The sequence below is a fragment of the Cherax quadricarinatus genome, chromosome 97 (assembly GCF_038502225.1).
Source record: "Cherax quadricarinatus isolate ZL_2023a chromosome 97, ASM3850222v1, whole genome shotgun sequence".
Lineage (NCBI taxonomy): Eukaryota > Metazoa > Arthropoda > Malacostraca > Decapoda > Parastacidae > Cherax > Cherax quadricarinatus.
In genome coordinates this window covers 4,662,674-4,680,365 of record NC_091388.1, presented here as the reverse complement: position 1 = coordinate 4,680,365, position 17,692 = coordinate 4,662,674, and the positions used below count along the sequence as shown (strand labels likewise).

Here is a 17,692-nt window from a genome sequence, read left to right as displayed (position 1 = left end):
GTTAATTATTATTATTATTATTATTAAAGATTCGCCGGTATTCTCCCGGCCCGGGCCTTTTCCAAGTGGTGGCCCGGCCTTGGCTCCCTCTTTAGGGAGTGTCTGAGACCTAAGTCTCCCATGGGAGGAGGCACAAGTACCTCCTCATCTTTGGGACCAACTGTCCCCAGGCCTAGCCACAAGCTAGGCATCTCTGGTCTGCCATCCCAGCCCCAAGGGGACTAATGGGAATGAGTCTTGTGAGCTGAAAGCTCGGGCTCAGGCACCTACCCTACCCTAGAAGGGCTGGGCATGGTGTCGATTGGGTGTTAATGGACTGGTGTGGGTCACATTCTGGGTGTTAGTGGACTGGTGTGGGTCACATCCTGGGGACAAAACTGACATAATTTGCGGGAAATGCTCAGCATAACAAGTGACTTTCTATTACCTGGAGTTTACCTGGAGAGAGTTCCAGGGGTCAACGCCCCCGGGGCCCGGTCTGTGACCAGGCCTCCTGGTGGATCAGAGCCTGATCAACCAGGCTGTTGCTGCTGGCTGCACGCAAACCAACGTACGAGCCACAGCCCGGCTGGTCAGGAACCGACTTTAGGTGCTTGTTCAGTGCCAGCTTGAAGACTGCCAGGGGTCTGTTGGTAATCCTCCTTATGTATGCTGGGAGGCAGTTGAACAGTCTCGGGCCCCTGACACTTATTGTATGGTCTCTTAACGTGCTAGTGACACCCCTGCTTTTCATTGGGGGGATGTTGCATCGTCTGCCAAGTCTTTTGCTTTCGTAGTGAGTGATTTTCGTGTGCAAGTTCGGTACTAGTCCCTCTAGGATTTTCCAGGTGTATATAATCATGTATCTCTCCCTCCTGTGTTCCAGGGAATACAGGTTTAGGAACCTCAAGCGCTCCCAGTAATTGAGGTGTTTTATCTCCGTTATTCGCGCCGTGAAGGTTCTCTGTACATTTTCTAGGTCGGCAATTTCACCTGCCTTGAAAGGTGCTGTTAGTGTGCAGCAATATTCCAGCCTAGATAGAACAAGTGACCTGAAGAGTGTCATCATGGGCTTGGCATCCCTAGTTTTGAAGGTTCTCATTATCCATCCTGTCATTTTTCTAGCAGATGCAATTGATACAATGTTATGGTCCTTGAAGGTGAGATCCTCCGACATGATCACTCCCAGGTCTTTGACGTTGGTGTTTCGCTCTATTTTGTGGCCAGAATTTGTTTTGTACTATATAGTAGTATTTAGTAGTAGTTAGTTAGTTAGTTAAAGATTCGCCGGTATTCTCCCAGCCCGGGCCTTTTCCAAGGGTGGCCCGGCCTTGGCTCCCTCTTTAGGGAGTGTCTGAGACCCAAGTCTCCCATGGGAGGAGGCACAAGTACCTCCTCATCTTTGGGACCAACTGTCCCCAGGCCTAGCCACAAGCTAGGCCTCTCTGGTCTGCCATCCCCGCCCCAAGGGGGTAAATGGGAATGACAGTCTTATGAGCTAAAGGCTCGGGCTCAGGCACCTACCCTACCCTAGAAGGGTTAGGCATGGTGTCGATGTATTTTAGTAGTATGTCATTGGTGTGAGCTATGGTCTGTATAAGTTGTATCATGTACTGGTAGAAATAAAGATATTATTATTATTATTATTATTATTATTATTATTATTATTATTATTATTATTATTATTATTATTATTATTATTATTATTTTATTATTATTATTATTATTATTATTATTATTAATAATAATATTATTATTATTCTAATTTTTATTTTTTGACAGAAGCTGGGATCAAAGTCTACCCTGAAGCGATATTATCAAAGTCTACCCTGAAGTTATATTATCAAAGTCTACCCTGAAGCGATATTATCAAAGTCTACCCTGAAGCGATATTATCAAAGTCTACCCTGAAGCGATATTATCAAAATCTACCCTGAAGCGATATTATCAAAGTCTACCCTGAAGTTATATTATCAAAGTCTACCCTGAAGTTATATTATCAAAGTCTACCCTGAAGTTATATTATCAAAGTCTACCCTGAAGTTATATTATCAAAGTCTACCCTGAAGCTATATTATCAAAGTCTACCCTGAAGTTATATTATCAAAGTCTACCCTGAAGTTATATTATCAAAGTCTACCCTGAAGTTATATTATCAAAGTCTACCCTGAAGTTATATTATCAAAGTCTACCCTGAAGCTATATTATCAAAGTCTACCCTGAAGCTATATTATCAAAGTCTACCCTGAAGTTATATTATCAAAGTCTACCCTGAAGTTATATTATCAAAGTCTACCCTGAAGCTATATTATCAAAGTCTACCCTGAAGTTATATTATCAAAGTCTACCCTGAAGCTATATTAACATGGCTTTGAAAATATTTAATGGGTAACTTTACAATTTTTCTCAAAAAAAAAAAATCCAAAATTATTATACATACTAGTATAAATTATGGAAAATAAATCTCTCTCATATAATGGGAAATCCCCAGTAATTCCCCAAAATCCCGGGAAATCCCCAATAATCCACAAAATTCTGGGAAATCCCCAATAATCCAAAAAATTATCAATTTTAGACCCACAGATTACGTAGACTGAGTCCAATCATCAAGTTTAGACCCTCAGATTACGTAGACTGATTCCAAAGAGTTTAGAATTGACTGTAGACATCATTGTATAGCTTAGACAAGGTAGACAGAGGCAAACAAAGTAGACAAGGTGCATAAGGTAGACAATACACACAAGGTAGACAAGACACAAGGTAGACAGAGTAGACACAGCTTCAGGATGGTGAAGGCCAAGGTCATAGCGCTGGTGACAGTGCTGGTAGGACTGGTAGGACTGTGTGTACTCAAATATACTACCACAACTACCAGCATGAACAACAACCAGTATCACCCCATCAGCTATGCTTTGTGTAGAGAGGTTAGTAATTTCTATTACTGTCTATTTATTTATCTAACTATTGTATTATTGTCAGTACTGTCTATTTCTATCTATTTATCTAATTAGTGTATTATTCAAATTCAAAATTTATTCTCTTTAAGGATTACAATGCTGAGTTTACAGAATTTGGTTATTGTGTGGTTTACATGTAGTTAAATAATGATTACAGTGTACCACTAGAACACCTAGCATGGCTAGGCATTTCGGGCAGACTTAAATTACCTGGAGTTTACCTGGAGAGAGTTCCGGGGGTCAACGCCCCCGCGGCCCGGTCTGAGACCAGGCCTACTGGTGGATCAGAGCCTGATCAACCAGGCTGTTGCTGCTGGCTGCACGCAAACCAACATACGAGCCACAGCCCGGCTGATCCGGAACTGACTTTAGGTGCTTGTCCAGTGCCAGCTTGAAGACTGCCAGGGGTCTGTTGGTAATCCCCCTTATGTGTGCTGGGAGGCAGTTGAACAGTCTCGGGCCCCTGACACTTATTGTATGGTCTCTTAACGTGCTAGTGACACCCCTGCTTTTCATTGGGGGGATGGTGCATCGTCTGCCAAGTCTTTTGCTTTCGTAGTGAGTGATTTTCGTGTGCAAGTTCGGTACTAGTCCCTCTAGGATTTTCCAGGTGTATATAATCATGTATCTCTCCCTCCTGCGTTCCAGGGAATACAGGTTTAGGAACCTCAAGGGCTCCCAATAATTGAGGTGTTTTATCTCCGTTATGCGCGCCGTGAAAGTTCTCTGTACATTTTCTAGGTCGGCAATTTCACCTGCCTTGAAAGGTGCTGTTAGTGTGCAGCAATATTCCAGCCTAGATAGAACAAGTGACCTGAAGAGTGTCATCATGGGCTTGGCCTCCCTAGTTTTGAAGGTTCTCATTATCCATCCTGTCATTTTTCTAGCAGATGCGATTGATACAATGTTATGGTCCTTGAAGGTGAGATCCTCCGACATGATCACTCCCAGGTCTTTGACGTTGGTGTTTCGCTCTATTTTGTGGCCAGAATTTGTTTTGTACTCTGATGAAGATTTAATTTCCTCATGTTTACCATATCTGAGTAATTGAAATTTCTCATCGTTGAACTTCATATTGTTTTCTGCAGCCCACTGAAAGATTTGGTTGATGTCTGCCTGGAGCTTTGCAGTGTCTGCAATGGAAGACACTGTCATGCAGATTCGGGTGTCATCTGCAAAGGAAGACACGGTGCTGTGGCTGACATCCTTGTCTATGTCGGATATAAGGATGAGGAACAAGATGGGAGCGAGTACTGTGACTTGTGGAACAGAGCTTTTCACCGTAGCTGCCTCGGACTTTACTCTGTTGACGACTACTCTCTGTGTTCTGTTAGTGAGGAAATTATAGATCCATCGACCGACTTTTCCTGTTATTCCTTTAGCACGCATTTTGTGCGCTATTACGCCATGGTCACACTTGTCGAAGGCTTTTGCAAAGTCTGTATATATTACATCTGCATTCTTTTTGTCTTCTAGTGCATTTAGGACCTTGTCGTAGTGGTCCAATAGTTGAGACAGACAGGAGCGACCTGTTCTAAACCCATGTTGCCCTGGGTTGTGTAACTGATTGGTTTCTAGATGTGTGGTGATCTTGCTTCTTAGGACCCTTTCAAAGATTTTTATGATATGGGATGTTAGTGCTATTGGTCTGTAGTTCTTTGCTGTTGCTTTACTGCCCCCTTTGTGGAGTGGGGCTATGTCTGTTGTTTTTAGTAACTGTGGGACGACCCCCGTGTCCATGCTCCCTCTCCATAGGATGGAAAAGGCTCGTGATAGGGGCTTCTTGCAGTTCTTGATGAACACAGAGTTCCATGAGTCTGGCCCTGGGGCAGAGTGCATGGGCATGTCATTTATCGCCTGTTCGAAGTCATTTGGCGTCAGGATAACATCGGATAGGCTTGTGTTAATCAAATTTTGTGGCTCTCTCATAAAAAATTCATTTTGATCTTCGACTCTCAGTCTGGTTAGCGGCTTGCTAAAAACTGAGTCATATTGGGACTTGAGTAGCTCACTCATTTCCTTGCTGTCATCTGTGTAGGACCCATCTTGTTTAAGTAGGGGCCCAATACTGGACGTTGTTCTCGATTTTGATTTGGCATAGGAGAAGAAATACTTTGGGTTTCTTTCGATTTCATTTATGGCTTTTAGTTCTTCCCGCGATTCCTGACTCCTAAAGGATTCTTTTAGCTTCAGTTCGATGCTTGCTATTTCTCTGACCAGTGTCTCCCTACGCATTTCAGATATATTGACCTCTTTTAGCCGCTCTGTTATTCTTTTCCGTCGCCTGTAAAGGGAGCGCCTGTCTCTTTCTGTTTTACATCTACTCCTCCTTTTTCTTAGAGGAATAAGCCTTGTGCATACATCGAGTGCCACCGAGTTAATCTGTTCTAGGCATAAGTTGGGGTCTGTGTTGCTTAGTATATCTTCCCAGCTTATATCGGTTAGGACTTGGTTTACTTGGTCCCACTTTATGTTTTTGTTATTGAAGTTGAATTTGGTGAATGCTCCCTCGTGCCTAGTCTCATTATGTCGGTCTGGGGCTCCTCGCATACATGACTGAACCTCAATTATGTTGTGATCTGAGTATATTGTTTTTGATATGGTGATATTTCTTATCAGATCATCATTGTTAGTGAAGATGAGGTCTAGTGTATTCTCCAGTCTAGTAGGCTCTATTATTTGCTGGTTTAAATTGAATTTTGTGCAGAGATTTAAAAGCTCGCGTGAGTGTGAGTTTTCATCAGAGCTGCCTCCTGGTGTTATTACTGCAACAATATTATTTGCTATATTCCTCCATTTTAGGTGCCTTAAGTTGAAATCCCCCAGGAGCAAGATGTTGGGTGCAGGAGCTGGAAGGTTTTCCAGACAGTGGTCAATTTTTAACAGCTGTTCCTGGAATTGCTGGGATGTTGCATCCGGAGGCTTGTAGACTATCACAATGACTAGGTTTTGGTTCTCGACCTTTACTGCTAAAACTTCCACTACATCATTTGAGGCATTTAGCAGTTCTGTGCAAACAAGTGACTCTGCAATGTACAGGCCAACCCCCCCCCCTTTTGCCTGTTCACTCTGTCACATCTGTATAGGTTGTAACCTGGGATCCATATTTCGTTGTCCAAGTGATCCTTTATGTGGGTCTCAGTGAAAGCCGCGAACATTGCCTTTGCCTCTGCAAGCAGTCCAAGGATGAAAGGTATTTTGTTGTTTGTTGCTGGCTTTAGACCCTGTATATTTGCAAAGAAGAATGTTATCGGACTGGTGGTATTGTTGGTACTGGGGGGGGATTTTTTTTCCGGCATTGAACTCTTAAGTTTAAAATATTACAAAATTATGTGGTAAGTTGGTATTATGGCTAAGTTAGTAAGTAAGTAAGTAAGTAAGTTTATTCAGGTATACACAAATACAGTTACATAGAATTATCATACATAGCAGCATATGTGTAGAGAACCTAGGATAACCCAAAAAAGTCAGACAGAGTGACTTATGTGAGTTTAGCAATGTGAATGCTTTTGTTTTGGCACTATATATAGTTTCAGTATTGGAGTATCACAGGCCAACTTATGACTAGTTAAGATTCATTATTTTGAGATTGAGATTGATATTTCTGTTTATGGTCAAATGGGTGAGTGAGTGTAAGTGTGAACCACCAGGTGGTATTCGTATTATTAGTTGACAGGGTGTATCAGGGAGATAAGATGTTTTCTGATGGTAGTTTTGAAGGTGATGAATGTGTCTGCAGTTTTAGAATTTTCAGGTAGGGTGTTCCAGATTTTAGGGCCTTTGACATACATTGAATTTTTGTAAAGGTTTAGTCGGACACGGGGAATGTCGTAGAGATGTTTGTGTCTGGTGTTGTGCCTGTGGGTTCTGTCACAACTATCAAGAAAGCGTTTTAGGTCAAGGTTAATATTGGAATTTAAGGTCCTGTAGATGTAGATTGCACAGTAGTAAGTGTGGATGTACTGAACAGGGAGTAAGTTTAGATCTATGAAGAGTGGGGGAGGGGTGTTGCCAGGGATGGGATTTAGTGATTATTCTTGCTGCAGCTTTTTGTTGGGTTATTATTGGCTTTAGGTGTGTTGCTGCAGTTGATCCCCAAGCACAAATAGCATAGGTGAGGTATGGATTTATAAGTGAATGGTATAGTGTGAGAAGGGCAGCTTGCGGTACGTAGTATCGTATCTTGGAGAGGATCCCAACCGTTTTGGATACTTTTTTGGTTATGTGTTGGATATGGGTGCTGAAGTTCAGGTTGTTGTCGAGGTATAGGCCTAGGAATTTGCCCTCATTATGCCTGGCAATTAGAGTGTTGTCGATCTTAATGTTAATTTGCGCATCTCCTGCTGTGCTACCAAACATAATGTAGTAGGTTTTGCCAGTGTTAAGCGTAAGTTTATTGGCTGTCATCCAAGTCGATATTTTGATCAGCTCCTCATTAACAATGGTGTTGAGGGTGGCAAGATTAGGGTGAGAGATGACATAAGTCGTGTCGTCAGCAGAGAATGGGTTTCAGGTGTTGGGATACGTTTGGAAGATCATTGATGTATATGAGGAAGAGCAGGGGACCAAGGACACTTCCCTGCGGAACTCCAGTATCAAGTGGCTGTGTTGTTGATGCTGTGTCTTTAATGGTGACATACTGATACCTATTAGTAAGGTAAGATTTGAAATATGCAAGCGCATGGCCTCTTATACCATAATGGTCAAGTTTGTGGAGTAGGATGCCGTGGTCTACTGTGTCAAAAGCTTTTCTTAGGTCAATAAAAATTCCTAGTGGATATTCCTTATTTTCCAATGCTGTGTAAAGCAGATCTAGCATTTTTATGATTGCATCGTTAGTGCTTTTATTTTTCCTGAATCCAAATTGGCAGGGGTTGAGTATGTTTTGTGCCGTAATAAATGAATATAGTCTCCTGTGCACGAGTTTCTCAAAGATTTTGGATAGCAATGGTAAGTTTGATATTGGCCTATAGTTGTTTAAATCTATAGGGTCACCACCTTTATGTATTGGTGTAACCCTTGCCGTCTTGAGTAGTTTCGGGAAGGTGCTAGTTTCTAGTGACTTGTTAAAAAGTAATGAGATAGCATGCGAGAGGATATGGGCCGCTCTCTTGTACAATAATGGTGGGACATGAGACAGATTCCCTGAGTTATTTTTAAGTGACTATAATCTCGGTGACTTCCATGGGCTCAGTTGGAGCAAGATAGAAGGAATTTGGGAAATTCCCATCTAGGTAGTCCCCGGCATGGGCATTGGTGCGTGGGATTTTATTGGCGAGATTAGAACCTATGGTTGAGAAGAAGTCGTTTATCTTGTTAGCTGTGTCAGTGGGATGTAGTGGTGTTTCATTAGGTTTAGTTAGGGCAATATTCTTTTTTTTCAGTTTGTGGGTCCCTAGAATCTGAGAGAGTGTTTTCCATGGTCAGTACTGTCTATTTCTCTGACTAGTTTATTATGGACAGTACTGTCTATTTGTCTATCTAACTAGTGTATTATGGTCAGTACTATCTATCTTTGTCTATCTAATTGATCTATCATGGTCAGTACTATCTATCTATATCCAAGTCTCTGTCTAACTGATGCAACATCTACTCCCTGAAACATAGGGGATAACTTACACAAAAATACCAGATGCAAATTGTGAATAGGAGCTTCAGAAATTAATAGATTTAGAAATGTCTGGCTTGGACAGTGTGGCCTGGTGGCTAAAGTTCCCGCTTCACACACGGAGGGCCCGGGCTCGATTCCCGGCAGGGTGGAAACATTTCGACGTGTTTCCTTACACCTGTTGTCCTAGGTGTTAGTCGACTGGTGTGGGTGGCATCCTGGGGGACAAGATTAAGGACCACAATGGAAATAAGTTAGACAGTCCTCGATGACGCACTGACTTTCTTGGGTTATCCAGGGTGGCTAACCCTCCGGGATTAAAAATCCGAACGAAATCTTATCAATGTGTTTCACCTATTTCCAAGTCACCTTTACCTCACAGAATGATTGTAAATTTAGTCTATCAAGGCTTGTTTACAATGAATTTACAGGTAGATTTACGTCAAATTTGGTGCATGGAGCTTTCATAACAATATTTACAAAGCGGTTGACAGGACATTTTTTTTCAGCCATTGACTGATAGATAGTACCAAAATTTTGAGTTTAAATCCGCCTAGTAGTCCTGGACAGGTTGAGTAGGACAATTTTTGCCCCAAAAAATTATGTTTTTTTTGGGTATATGTGTGTTATTACAGCTCTATAAGCAAAGCTTGAGCTGTGTATTAATGTACGGATGATCTATACACATAAGGTGTATGATAGTATGAGTATAATGTGTATATTGTGGAAATTTACGGATTTATACAAAGGGTGTATGCTGTGGCCAGCAGACAGATTTCTCATAACAAACAATGGATTTTAGGTGATTTTGAGTTAAAAATACGTAACCATTTATACCACAAGTGAGGTAGATGTATGCCTGAGAGTTGTATACATGGAGAAATGTATTTTGAGGCACATACAACAGTATTTTTGAGCATACAATCACTTTTTTTCAAAAAATTCCAGGACTTGGGCAATATTTGTGTTCAATTCTACCTATAAATACAGATGTATACATCAAAATTCTGTCATTTTGTGTATAAATGTGTGTATGATTTGTGTATAGGCTGGGATAGATAGATTTTGATTTTGTTTCAAAATTATATAGAAAAATACGATGAAAATAGACAGGGCTCAGTGGGTCGATTTGCAAGAAATTTTGACAACACCGTAAATTTACGAAGTTATGCTAGTTGTTAAGGTTATTAATAGGTAATAACTACCACCACTACTACCACAACTACCACCACTACTACCACTACTACCACCACTACTACCACCATCCAGGTCTCTGGTATTTTCAATATCCCACAATGGGGACATTCTTGGCTCTTTTCAGAGAGCGAGTTCGTGAAGGAATTCTAAATATACCCTTCCAGGACTATTGCTACTACTACTACTACTACTATTACTGCTGAGTGTGCTGCTGCTGCTGCTGCTGCTATTGCTGCTATGCTGCTGCTGCTGCCACTGCTGTTGCTGCTGCTGCTGCTGTTGCTGCTGCTGCTGTTGCTGCTGCTGCTGCTTTGCTGCTGTGCTGCTATTGTTGCTGCTGCTGCTGTTGCTGCTGCTGTTGTTGTGCGACTGCTGCTGGTTATTGCTGCTGCTGCTGTTGCTGCTGTGCTCTGCTGCTGCTGCTGTTGTTGCTGCTGCTGCTGCTGTGCTGCTGCTGTTGCTGCTGTGCTGTTGCTGCTGCTGCTGGTTATTGCTGTTGCTGTTGCTGCTGTGCTGCTGCATGCTGCTGCTATGCTGCTGCTGCTGTGCTGTGTTGCTGCTATGCTGCTGCTGCTATGTTGCTGCTATGCTGTTGCTGCTATGCTGCTATGTTGCTGCTATGTTGCTGCTATGCTGTTGCTGCTGCTGTTGCTGTTATGTTGCTGCTGCTATGCTGCTGCTATGCTGCTGCTGCTGCTGCTATGTTGCTATGCTGTTGCTGCTATGCTGCTGCTGCTATGCTGCTGCTGTTATGCTGCTGCTGGTGCCATGCTGCTGCTATTGCTGCTACTACTGCTGTACTGCTATGCTACTACTATTGCTGTTGCTACTGCTGTTGCACTACTATTGCTGCTACTGTTACTACTGGGTTTACCTGGAGAGTTCCGGGGGTCAACGCCCCGCTTGGCAGTCTGTGACCAGGCATCCTGGTGGATCAGAGCCTGATCAACCAGGCTGTTGCTGCTGGCTGCACGCAAACCAACGTACGAGCCACAGCCCGGCTGGTCAGGAACCGACTTTAGGTGCTTGTCCAGTGCCAGCTTGAAGACAGCCAGGGGTCTGGCTGTCTTCAAGCCAGTCTTGGGCCCCTGACACTTATTGTATGGTCGCTTAACGTGCTAGTGACACCCCTGCTTTTCATTGGGGGGATGTTGCATCGTCTGCCAAGTCTTTTGCTTTCGTAGTGAGTGATTTTCGTGTGCAAGTTCGGTACTAGTCCCTCTAGGATTTTCCAGGTGTATATAATCATGTATCTCTCCCGCCTGCGTTCCAGGGAATACAGGTTCAGGAACCTCAAGCGCTCCCAGTAATTGAGGTGTTTTATCTCCGTTATGCGCGCCGTGAAAGTTCTCTGTACATTTTCTAGGTCGGCAATTTCACCTGCCTTGAAAGGTGCTGTTAGTGTGCAGCAATATTCCAGCCTAGATAGAACAAGTGACCTGAAGAGTGTCATCATGGGCTTGGCCTCCCTAGTTTTGAAGGTTCTCATTATCCATCCTGTCATTTTTTCTAGCAGATGCGATTGATACAATGTTATGGTACTTGAAGGTGAGATCCTCCGACATAATCCTCCCAGGTCTTTGACGTTGGTGTTTCGCTCTATTTGTGGCCAGAATTTGTTTTGTACTCTGATGAAGATTTAATTTCCTCGTGTTTACCATATCTGAGTAATTGAAATTTCTCATCGTTGAACTTCATATTGTTTTCTGCAGCCCACTGAAAGATTTGGTTGATGTCCGCCTGGAGCCTTGCAGTGTCTGCAATGGAAGACACTGTCAGGAAGATTCGGGTGTCATCTGCACCCGAATCTACTATTACTACTACTACTATTACTACTATACTACTACTATTACTGCTACTACTGCTACTGCTGCTATTGCAGTTGCTGGTATGCTGTTGCTGCTACTGTTACTGCTGTGCTGCTGCTGTTGCTGCTGCTACTGCTTTGCTGCTGCTGCTGCTGCTGCTACTGTTGCTGCTGTGCTACTGCTGCTGGTGCTGCTGCTGTACTGCTGCTGCTGCCATTGCTGCTGTACTGCTGCTATGGCTGCTGCTGCTGCTGTACTGCTGCTGCTGCTGCTGTTGCTGCTGTGCTGTTGCTGCTGCTGCTGTTGCTGCTGCTGCTGCTGCTGTGCTGCTGCTGTTGCTGCTGCTGTTGCTGCTGCTGCTGCTGTTGCTGCTGCTGCTGTTGCTGCTGCTGCTGCTGCTATTACTACTACTACTACTATTACTACTACTACTACTGCTGCTGACACTAAATCATCATTCTAGTCATTATACACCATCAAAATCATTCTACTCATTATACATCATCAAAATCATCATTCTAGTTATTTTACTCCCACAAATTCATAATTCTAGTCATTATACTCCAAGAAAATCATCATTCTAGTCATTATACTCCAAGAAAATCATCATTCTAGTCATTATACTCCAAGAAAATCATCATTCTAGTCATTATACTCCCCACAAAATCATCATTCTAGCGACAAAATCATCATTCTAGTCATTATACTCCCCACAAAATCATCATTCTAGCCACAAAATCATCATTCTAGTCATTATACTCCCACAAAATCATCATTCTAGCGACAAAATCATCATTCTAGCCATTATGCTCCCAGAAAATCATCATTCTAGCGACAAAATCATCATTCTAGTCATTATACTCCCACAAAATCATCATTCTAGCCGCAAAATCACCATTTTGTCCACAAAATCATCATTCTAGTCATTATACTCCCACAAAAATCATCATTCTAGCCACAAAATCATCATTCTAGTCATTATACTCCCAGAAAATCATCATTCTAGCCTCAAAATCATCATTCTAATCATTATACTCCCAGAAAATCATCATTCTAGCCACAAAATTATCATTCTAGCCACAAAATCATCATTCTAGTCATTATACTCCCACAAAATCATCATTCTAGTCATTATACTCCCACAAAATCATCATTATAGCCACAAAATCATCATTCTAGTCATTATACTCCCAGAAAATCATCATTCTAGCCACAAAATAATCATTCTAGTCATTATACTCCCAGAAAATCATCATTCTAGCCACAAAATCATCATTCTAGTCATTATACTCCCAGAAAATCATCATTCTAGCGACAAAATCATCATTCTAGTCATTATACTCCCAGAAAATCATCATTCTAGCGACAAAATCATCATTCTAGTCATTATACTCCCAGAAAATCATCATTCTAGCCACAAAATTATCATTCTAGCCACAAAATCATCATTCTAGTCATTATACTCCCAGAAAATCATCATTCTAGCCACAAAATCATCATTCCAGCCACAAAATCATCATTCTAGCCACAAAATCATCATTCTAGCCATTATACTCCCAGAAAATCATCATTCTAGCCACAAAATCATCATTCCAGCCACAAAATCATCATTCTAGCCACAAAATCATCATTCTAGCCACAAAATCATCATTCTAGCCATTATACTCCCAGAAATCATCATTCTAGCCACAAAATCATCATTCCAGCCACAAAATCATCATTCTAGTCATTATACTCCCAGAAAATCATCATTCTAGCCACAAAATCATCATTCCAGCCACAAAATCATCATTCTAGCCACAAAATCATCATTCTAGCCATTATACTCCCAGAAAAATCATCATTCTAGCCACAAAATCATCATTCCAGCCACAAAATCATCATTCCAGCCACAAAATCATCATTCTAGCCACAAAATCATCATTCTAGATTATACTCCCACAAAATCATCATTCTAGCCACAAAATCATCATTCTAGCCATTATACTCCCAGAAAAATCATCATTCTAGCCACAAAATCATCATTCCAGCCACAAAATCATCATTCCAGCCACAAAATCATCATTCTAGCCACAAAATCATCATTCTAGATTATACTCCCACAAAATCATCATTCTAGCCACAAAATCATCATTCTAGCCACAAAATCATCATTCTAGATTATACTCCCACAAAATCATCATTCTAGCCACAAAACCATCATTCTAGCCACAAAATCATCATTCTAGTCATTATACCCCCAGAAAATCATCATTGTTGTCATTATACAGACACAACCTCCGTCAATAGGAGACTTGTATTAAGTTCACGTATTTTCATTGTATGACGTATATCTTCGCTAATTACGCCAATTTCGTCATTAGCGTCTCCACCAATGAGATGGCAGCATTCTGAGGCCAGAGAGCCAATAGCATTGCAGCACTGAGGTTATACAAGTCTTATGCAAGTAATACACACACACATACACACTCACATACACAGTTTGTATAAATAGATGGGTGGAAGTTCTTTCCGTAGTCTCGATAGATAGTGTGTTGAAGGTAACTGTCTATAGGAAATACTGCATACATGTGTATATCTCAGTATATATATATATATATATATATATATATATATATATATATATATATATATATATATATATATATATATATATATATATATATATATGTATATATATATATATATATATATATATATATATATATATATATATATATATATATATATATATATATATATATATGTATATAATTGAGAGATGTATATCTCAATGTATATATCACTGAGAAGTGTATATCTCGGTGTATATACATTGAGAGGTGTATATCTCGGTGTATATACACTGAGAGGTGTATATCTCAGTGTATCTCAGGGTATTAAAAGAGGACAACATCAAAGCTGCTTTCATAGAAAACCTGGAAGCTTTCTACAACAGATGGGAACATAAAAAGTCTGGGCTGAATGGTACTGCCCTTGATACTGGCCATGTAGTCACAAACTGTAAGGCTGGAGGTGATGTCCTGGTAGTCAGTAAATGTGGGGCTGATAGTGCTGTCCTGGGAGACAGTAATGGTGAAGCTGGAGGTGCTGTCCTGGGAGACAGAAATGGTGAAGCTGGAGATACTGTCCTGGGAGACAGTAATGGTGAAGCTGGAGATTTTGTCCAGGTAGTCGGGAATTATACGCAGGAAGGAATACATATAAATGACCTCATAGAGGACAGGAGCCATAGTAGGGAAACAAGTGTAGTCAAAGATAAGATAAAACCAATATTGCAAACTAGAAATACCGCAGGAAATAGCAAACAAGAGGACTCCAATAGCAATAGTGAGGATAAATTACCAAAAACAACTGGTGGGAGCTCCATTGTTGGTGCTAGGGAGGATAGGAATAAGACAGGGAAACATGCACCAACAGGGAATACAGTCACAGAAACCCAAGGCAAACGGAAACCAAGCCTGTGCACATACTATGCACTTGGTATCTGCTGGCATGGGAAATCTGGAAAAACAGATGGGACATGCAACTATGACCACCCTAGAAAATGTCATGTCCATATGACAACAGGAAAATGCAAACTCCCTTCCTGTAAGCTTTTTCACCCTGAAATGTGTACCTCTTCAGTACAGGAAAGACTGTGCTATAACTTAAATTGCCAGGCATACCATCTAAAGGGGACAAAAAGATACAAAACATCCAGGCCATGGGAAAACCTGGGTAGCCACAGCCACTCAAGAGGGAGAGGTTTTTTAGTGCCAGGAAGGAAAAAAAACTGGCAGGAAATGGCAGAAATCGTACACCAAATCCAGTCATTCCTGGAGTGGAACCACAGTCGATGGCCTCCACTCCAAACCAACAGATACAGATACTAATGCCGGAAAAAAAATCCCCCCCCCAGTACCAACAATACCACCAGTCCGATAACATTCTTCTTTGCAAATATACAGGGTCTAAAGCCAGCAACAAACAACAAAATACCTTTCATCCGTGGACTGCTTGCAGAGGCAAAGGCAATGTTCGCGGCTTTCACTGAGACCCACATAAAGGATCACTTGGAGAATGAAATATGGATCCCAGGTTACAACCTATACAGATGTGACAGAGTGAACAGGCAAAAGGGGGGGGTTGGCCTGTACATTGCAGAGTCACTTGTTTGCACAGAACTGCTTAATGCCTCAAATGACGTAGTGGAAGTTTTAGCAGTAAAGGTCGAGAACCAAAACCTAGTCATTGTGGTAGTCTACAAGCCTCCGGATGCAACTTCCCAGCAATTCCAGGAACAGCTGTTAAAAATTGACCACTGTCTGGAAAATCTTCCAGCTCCTGCACCCAACATCTTGCTCCTGGGGGATTTCAACTTAAGGCACCTAAAATGGAGGAATATAGCAAATAATATTGTTGCAGTAATAACACCAGGAGGCAGCTCTGATGAAAACTCACACTCACACGAGCTTTTAAATCTCTGCACAAAATTCAATTTAAACCAGCAAATAATAGAGCCTACTAGACTGGAGAATACACTAGACCTCATATTCACTAACAATGATGATCTGATAAGAAATGTCACCATATCAAAAACAATATACTCAGATCACAACATAATTGAGGTTCAGACATGTATGCGTGGAGCCCCAGACCGACAAAATGAGACTAGTCACGAGGGAGCATTCACCAAATTCAACTTCAATAACAAAAACATAAAGTGGGACCAAGTAAACCAAGTCCTAACCGATATAAGCTGGGATGATATACTAAGCAACACAGACCCAAACTTATGCCTAGAACAGATTAACTCGGTGGCACTCGATGTATGCACAAGGCTTATTCCTCTAAGAAAAAGGAGGAGTAGATGTAAAATAGAAAGAGACAGGCGCTCCCTTTACAGGCGACGGAAAAGAATAACAGAGCGGCTAAAAGAGGTCAATATATCTGAAATGCGCAGGGAGACACTGGTCAGAGAAATAGCAAGCATCGAACTTAAGCTAAAAGAATCCTTTAGGAGTCAGGAATCGCGGGAAGAACTAAAAGCCATAAATGAAATCGAAAGAAACCCAAAGTATTTCTTCTCCTATGCCAAATCAAAATCGAGAACAACGTCCAGTATTGGGCCCCTACTTAAACAAGATGGGTCCTACACAGATGACAGCAAGGAAATGAGTGAGCTACTCAAGTCCCAATATGACTCAGTTTTTAGCAAGCCGCTAACCAGACTGAGAGTCGAAGATCAAAATGAATTTTTTATGAGAGAGCCACAAAATTTGATTAACACAAGCCTATCCGATGTTATCCTGACGCCAAATGACTTCGAACAGGCGATAAATGACATGCCCATGCACTCTGCCCCAGGGCCAGACTCATGGAACTCTGTGTTCATCAAGAACTGCAAGAAGCCCCTATCACGAGCCTTTTCCATCCTATGGAGAGGGAGCATGGACACGGGGGTCGTCCCACAGTTACTAAAAACAACAGACATAGCCCCACTCCACAAAGGGGGCAGTAAAGCAACAGCAAAGAACTACAGACCAATAGCACTAACATCCCATATCATAAAAATCTTTGAAAGGGTCCTAAGAAGCAAGATCACCACGCATCTAGAAACCCATCAGTTACACAACCCAGGGAAACATGGGTTTAGAACAGGTCGCTCCTGTCTGTCTCAACTATTGGACCACTACGACAAGGTCCTAAATGCACTAGAAGACAAAAAGAATGCAGATGTAATATATACAGACTTTGCAAAAGCCTTCGACAAGTGTGACCATGGCGTAATAGCGCACAAAATGCGTGCTAAAGGAATAACAGGAAAAGTCGGTCGATGGATCTATAATTTCCTCACTAACAGAACACAGAAAGTAGTCGTCAACAGAGTAAAGTCCGAGGCAGCTACGGTGAAAAGCTCTGTTCCACAAGGCACAGTACTCGCTCCCATCTTGTTCCTCATCCTTATATCCGACACAGACAAGGATGTCAGCCACAGCACCGTGTCTTCCTTTGCAGATGACACCCGAATCTGCATGACAGTGTCTTCCATTGCAGACACTGCAAAGCTCCAGGCAGACATCAACCAAATCTTTCAGTGGGCTGCAGAAAACAATATGAAGTTCAACGATGAGAAATTTCAATTACTCAGATATGGTAAA

The 17,692-nt window shown here is 41.7% G+C and overlaps 1 protein-coding gene across 3 annotated transcripts in view; it reads left to right on the top strand.

The window, feature by feature from the left end:
- anchor (integral membrane protein GPR155 homolog anchor) overlaps window positions 1-17,692 on the top strand; it is a 98,125-nt gene that overhangs the window by 11,546 nt on the left and 68,887 nt on the right. For all 3 annotated transcript variants that reach the window (XR_011394751.1, XM_053800278.2, XM_053800279.2), the window contains one exon: window positions 1,762-2,903. Coding sequence is in view for 2 of the 3 variants with exons in the window: in XM_053800278.2 (XP_053656253.1) it covers window positions 2,766-2,903 (138 nt within the window). In the remaining variant the exon portion in view is untranslated. The remainder of the gene's footprint in view (window positions 1-1,761; window positions 2,904-17,692) is intronic.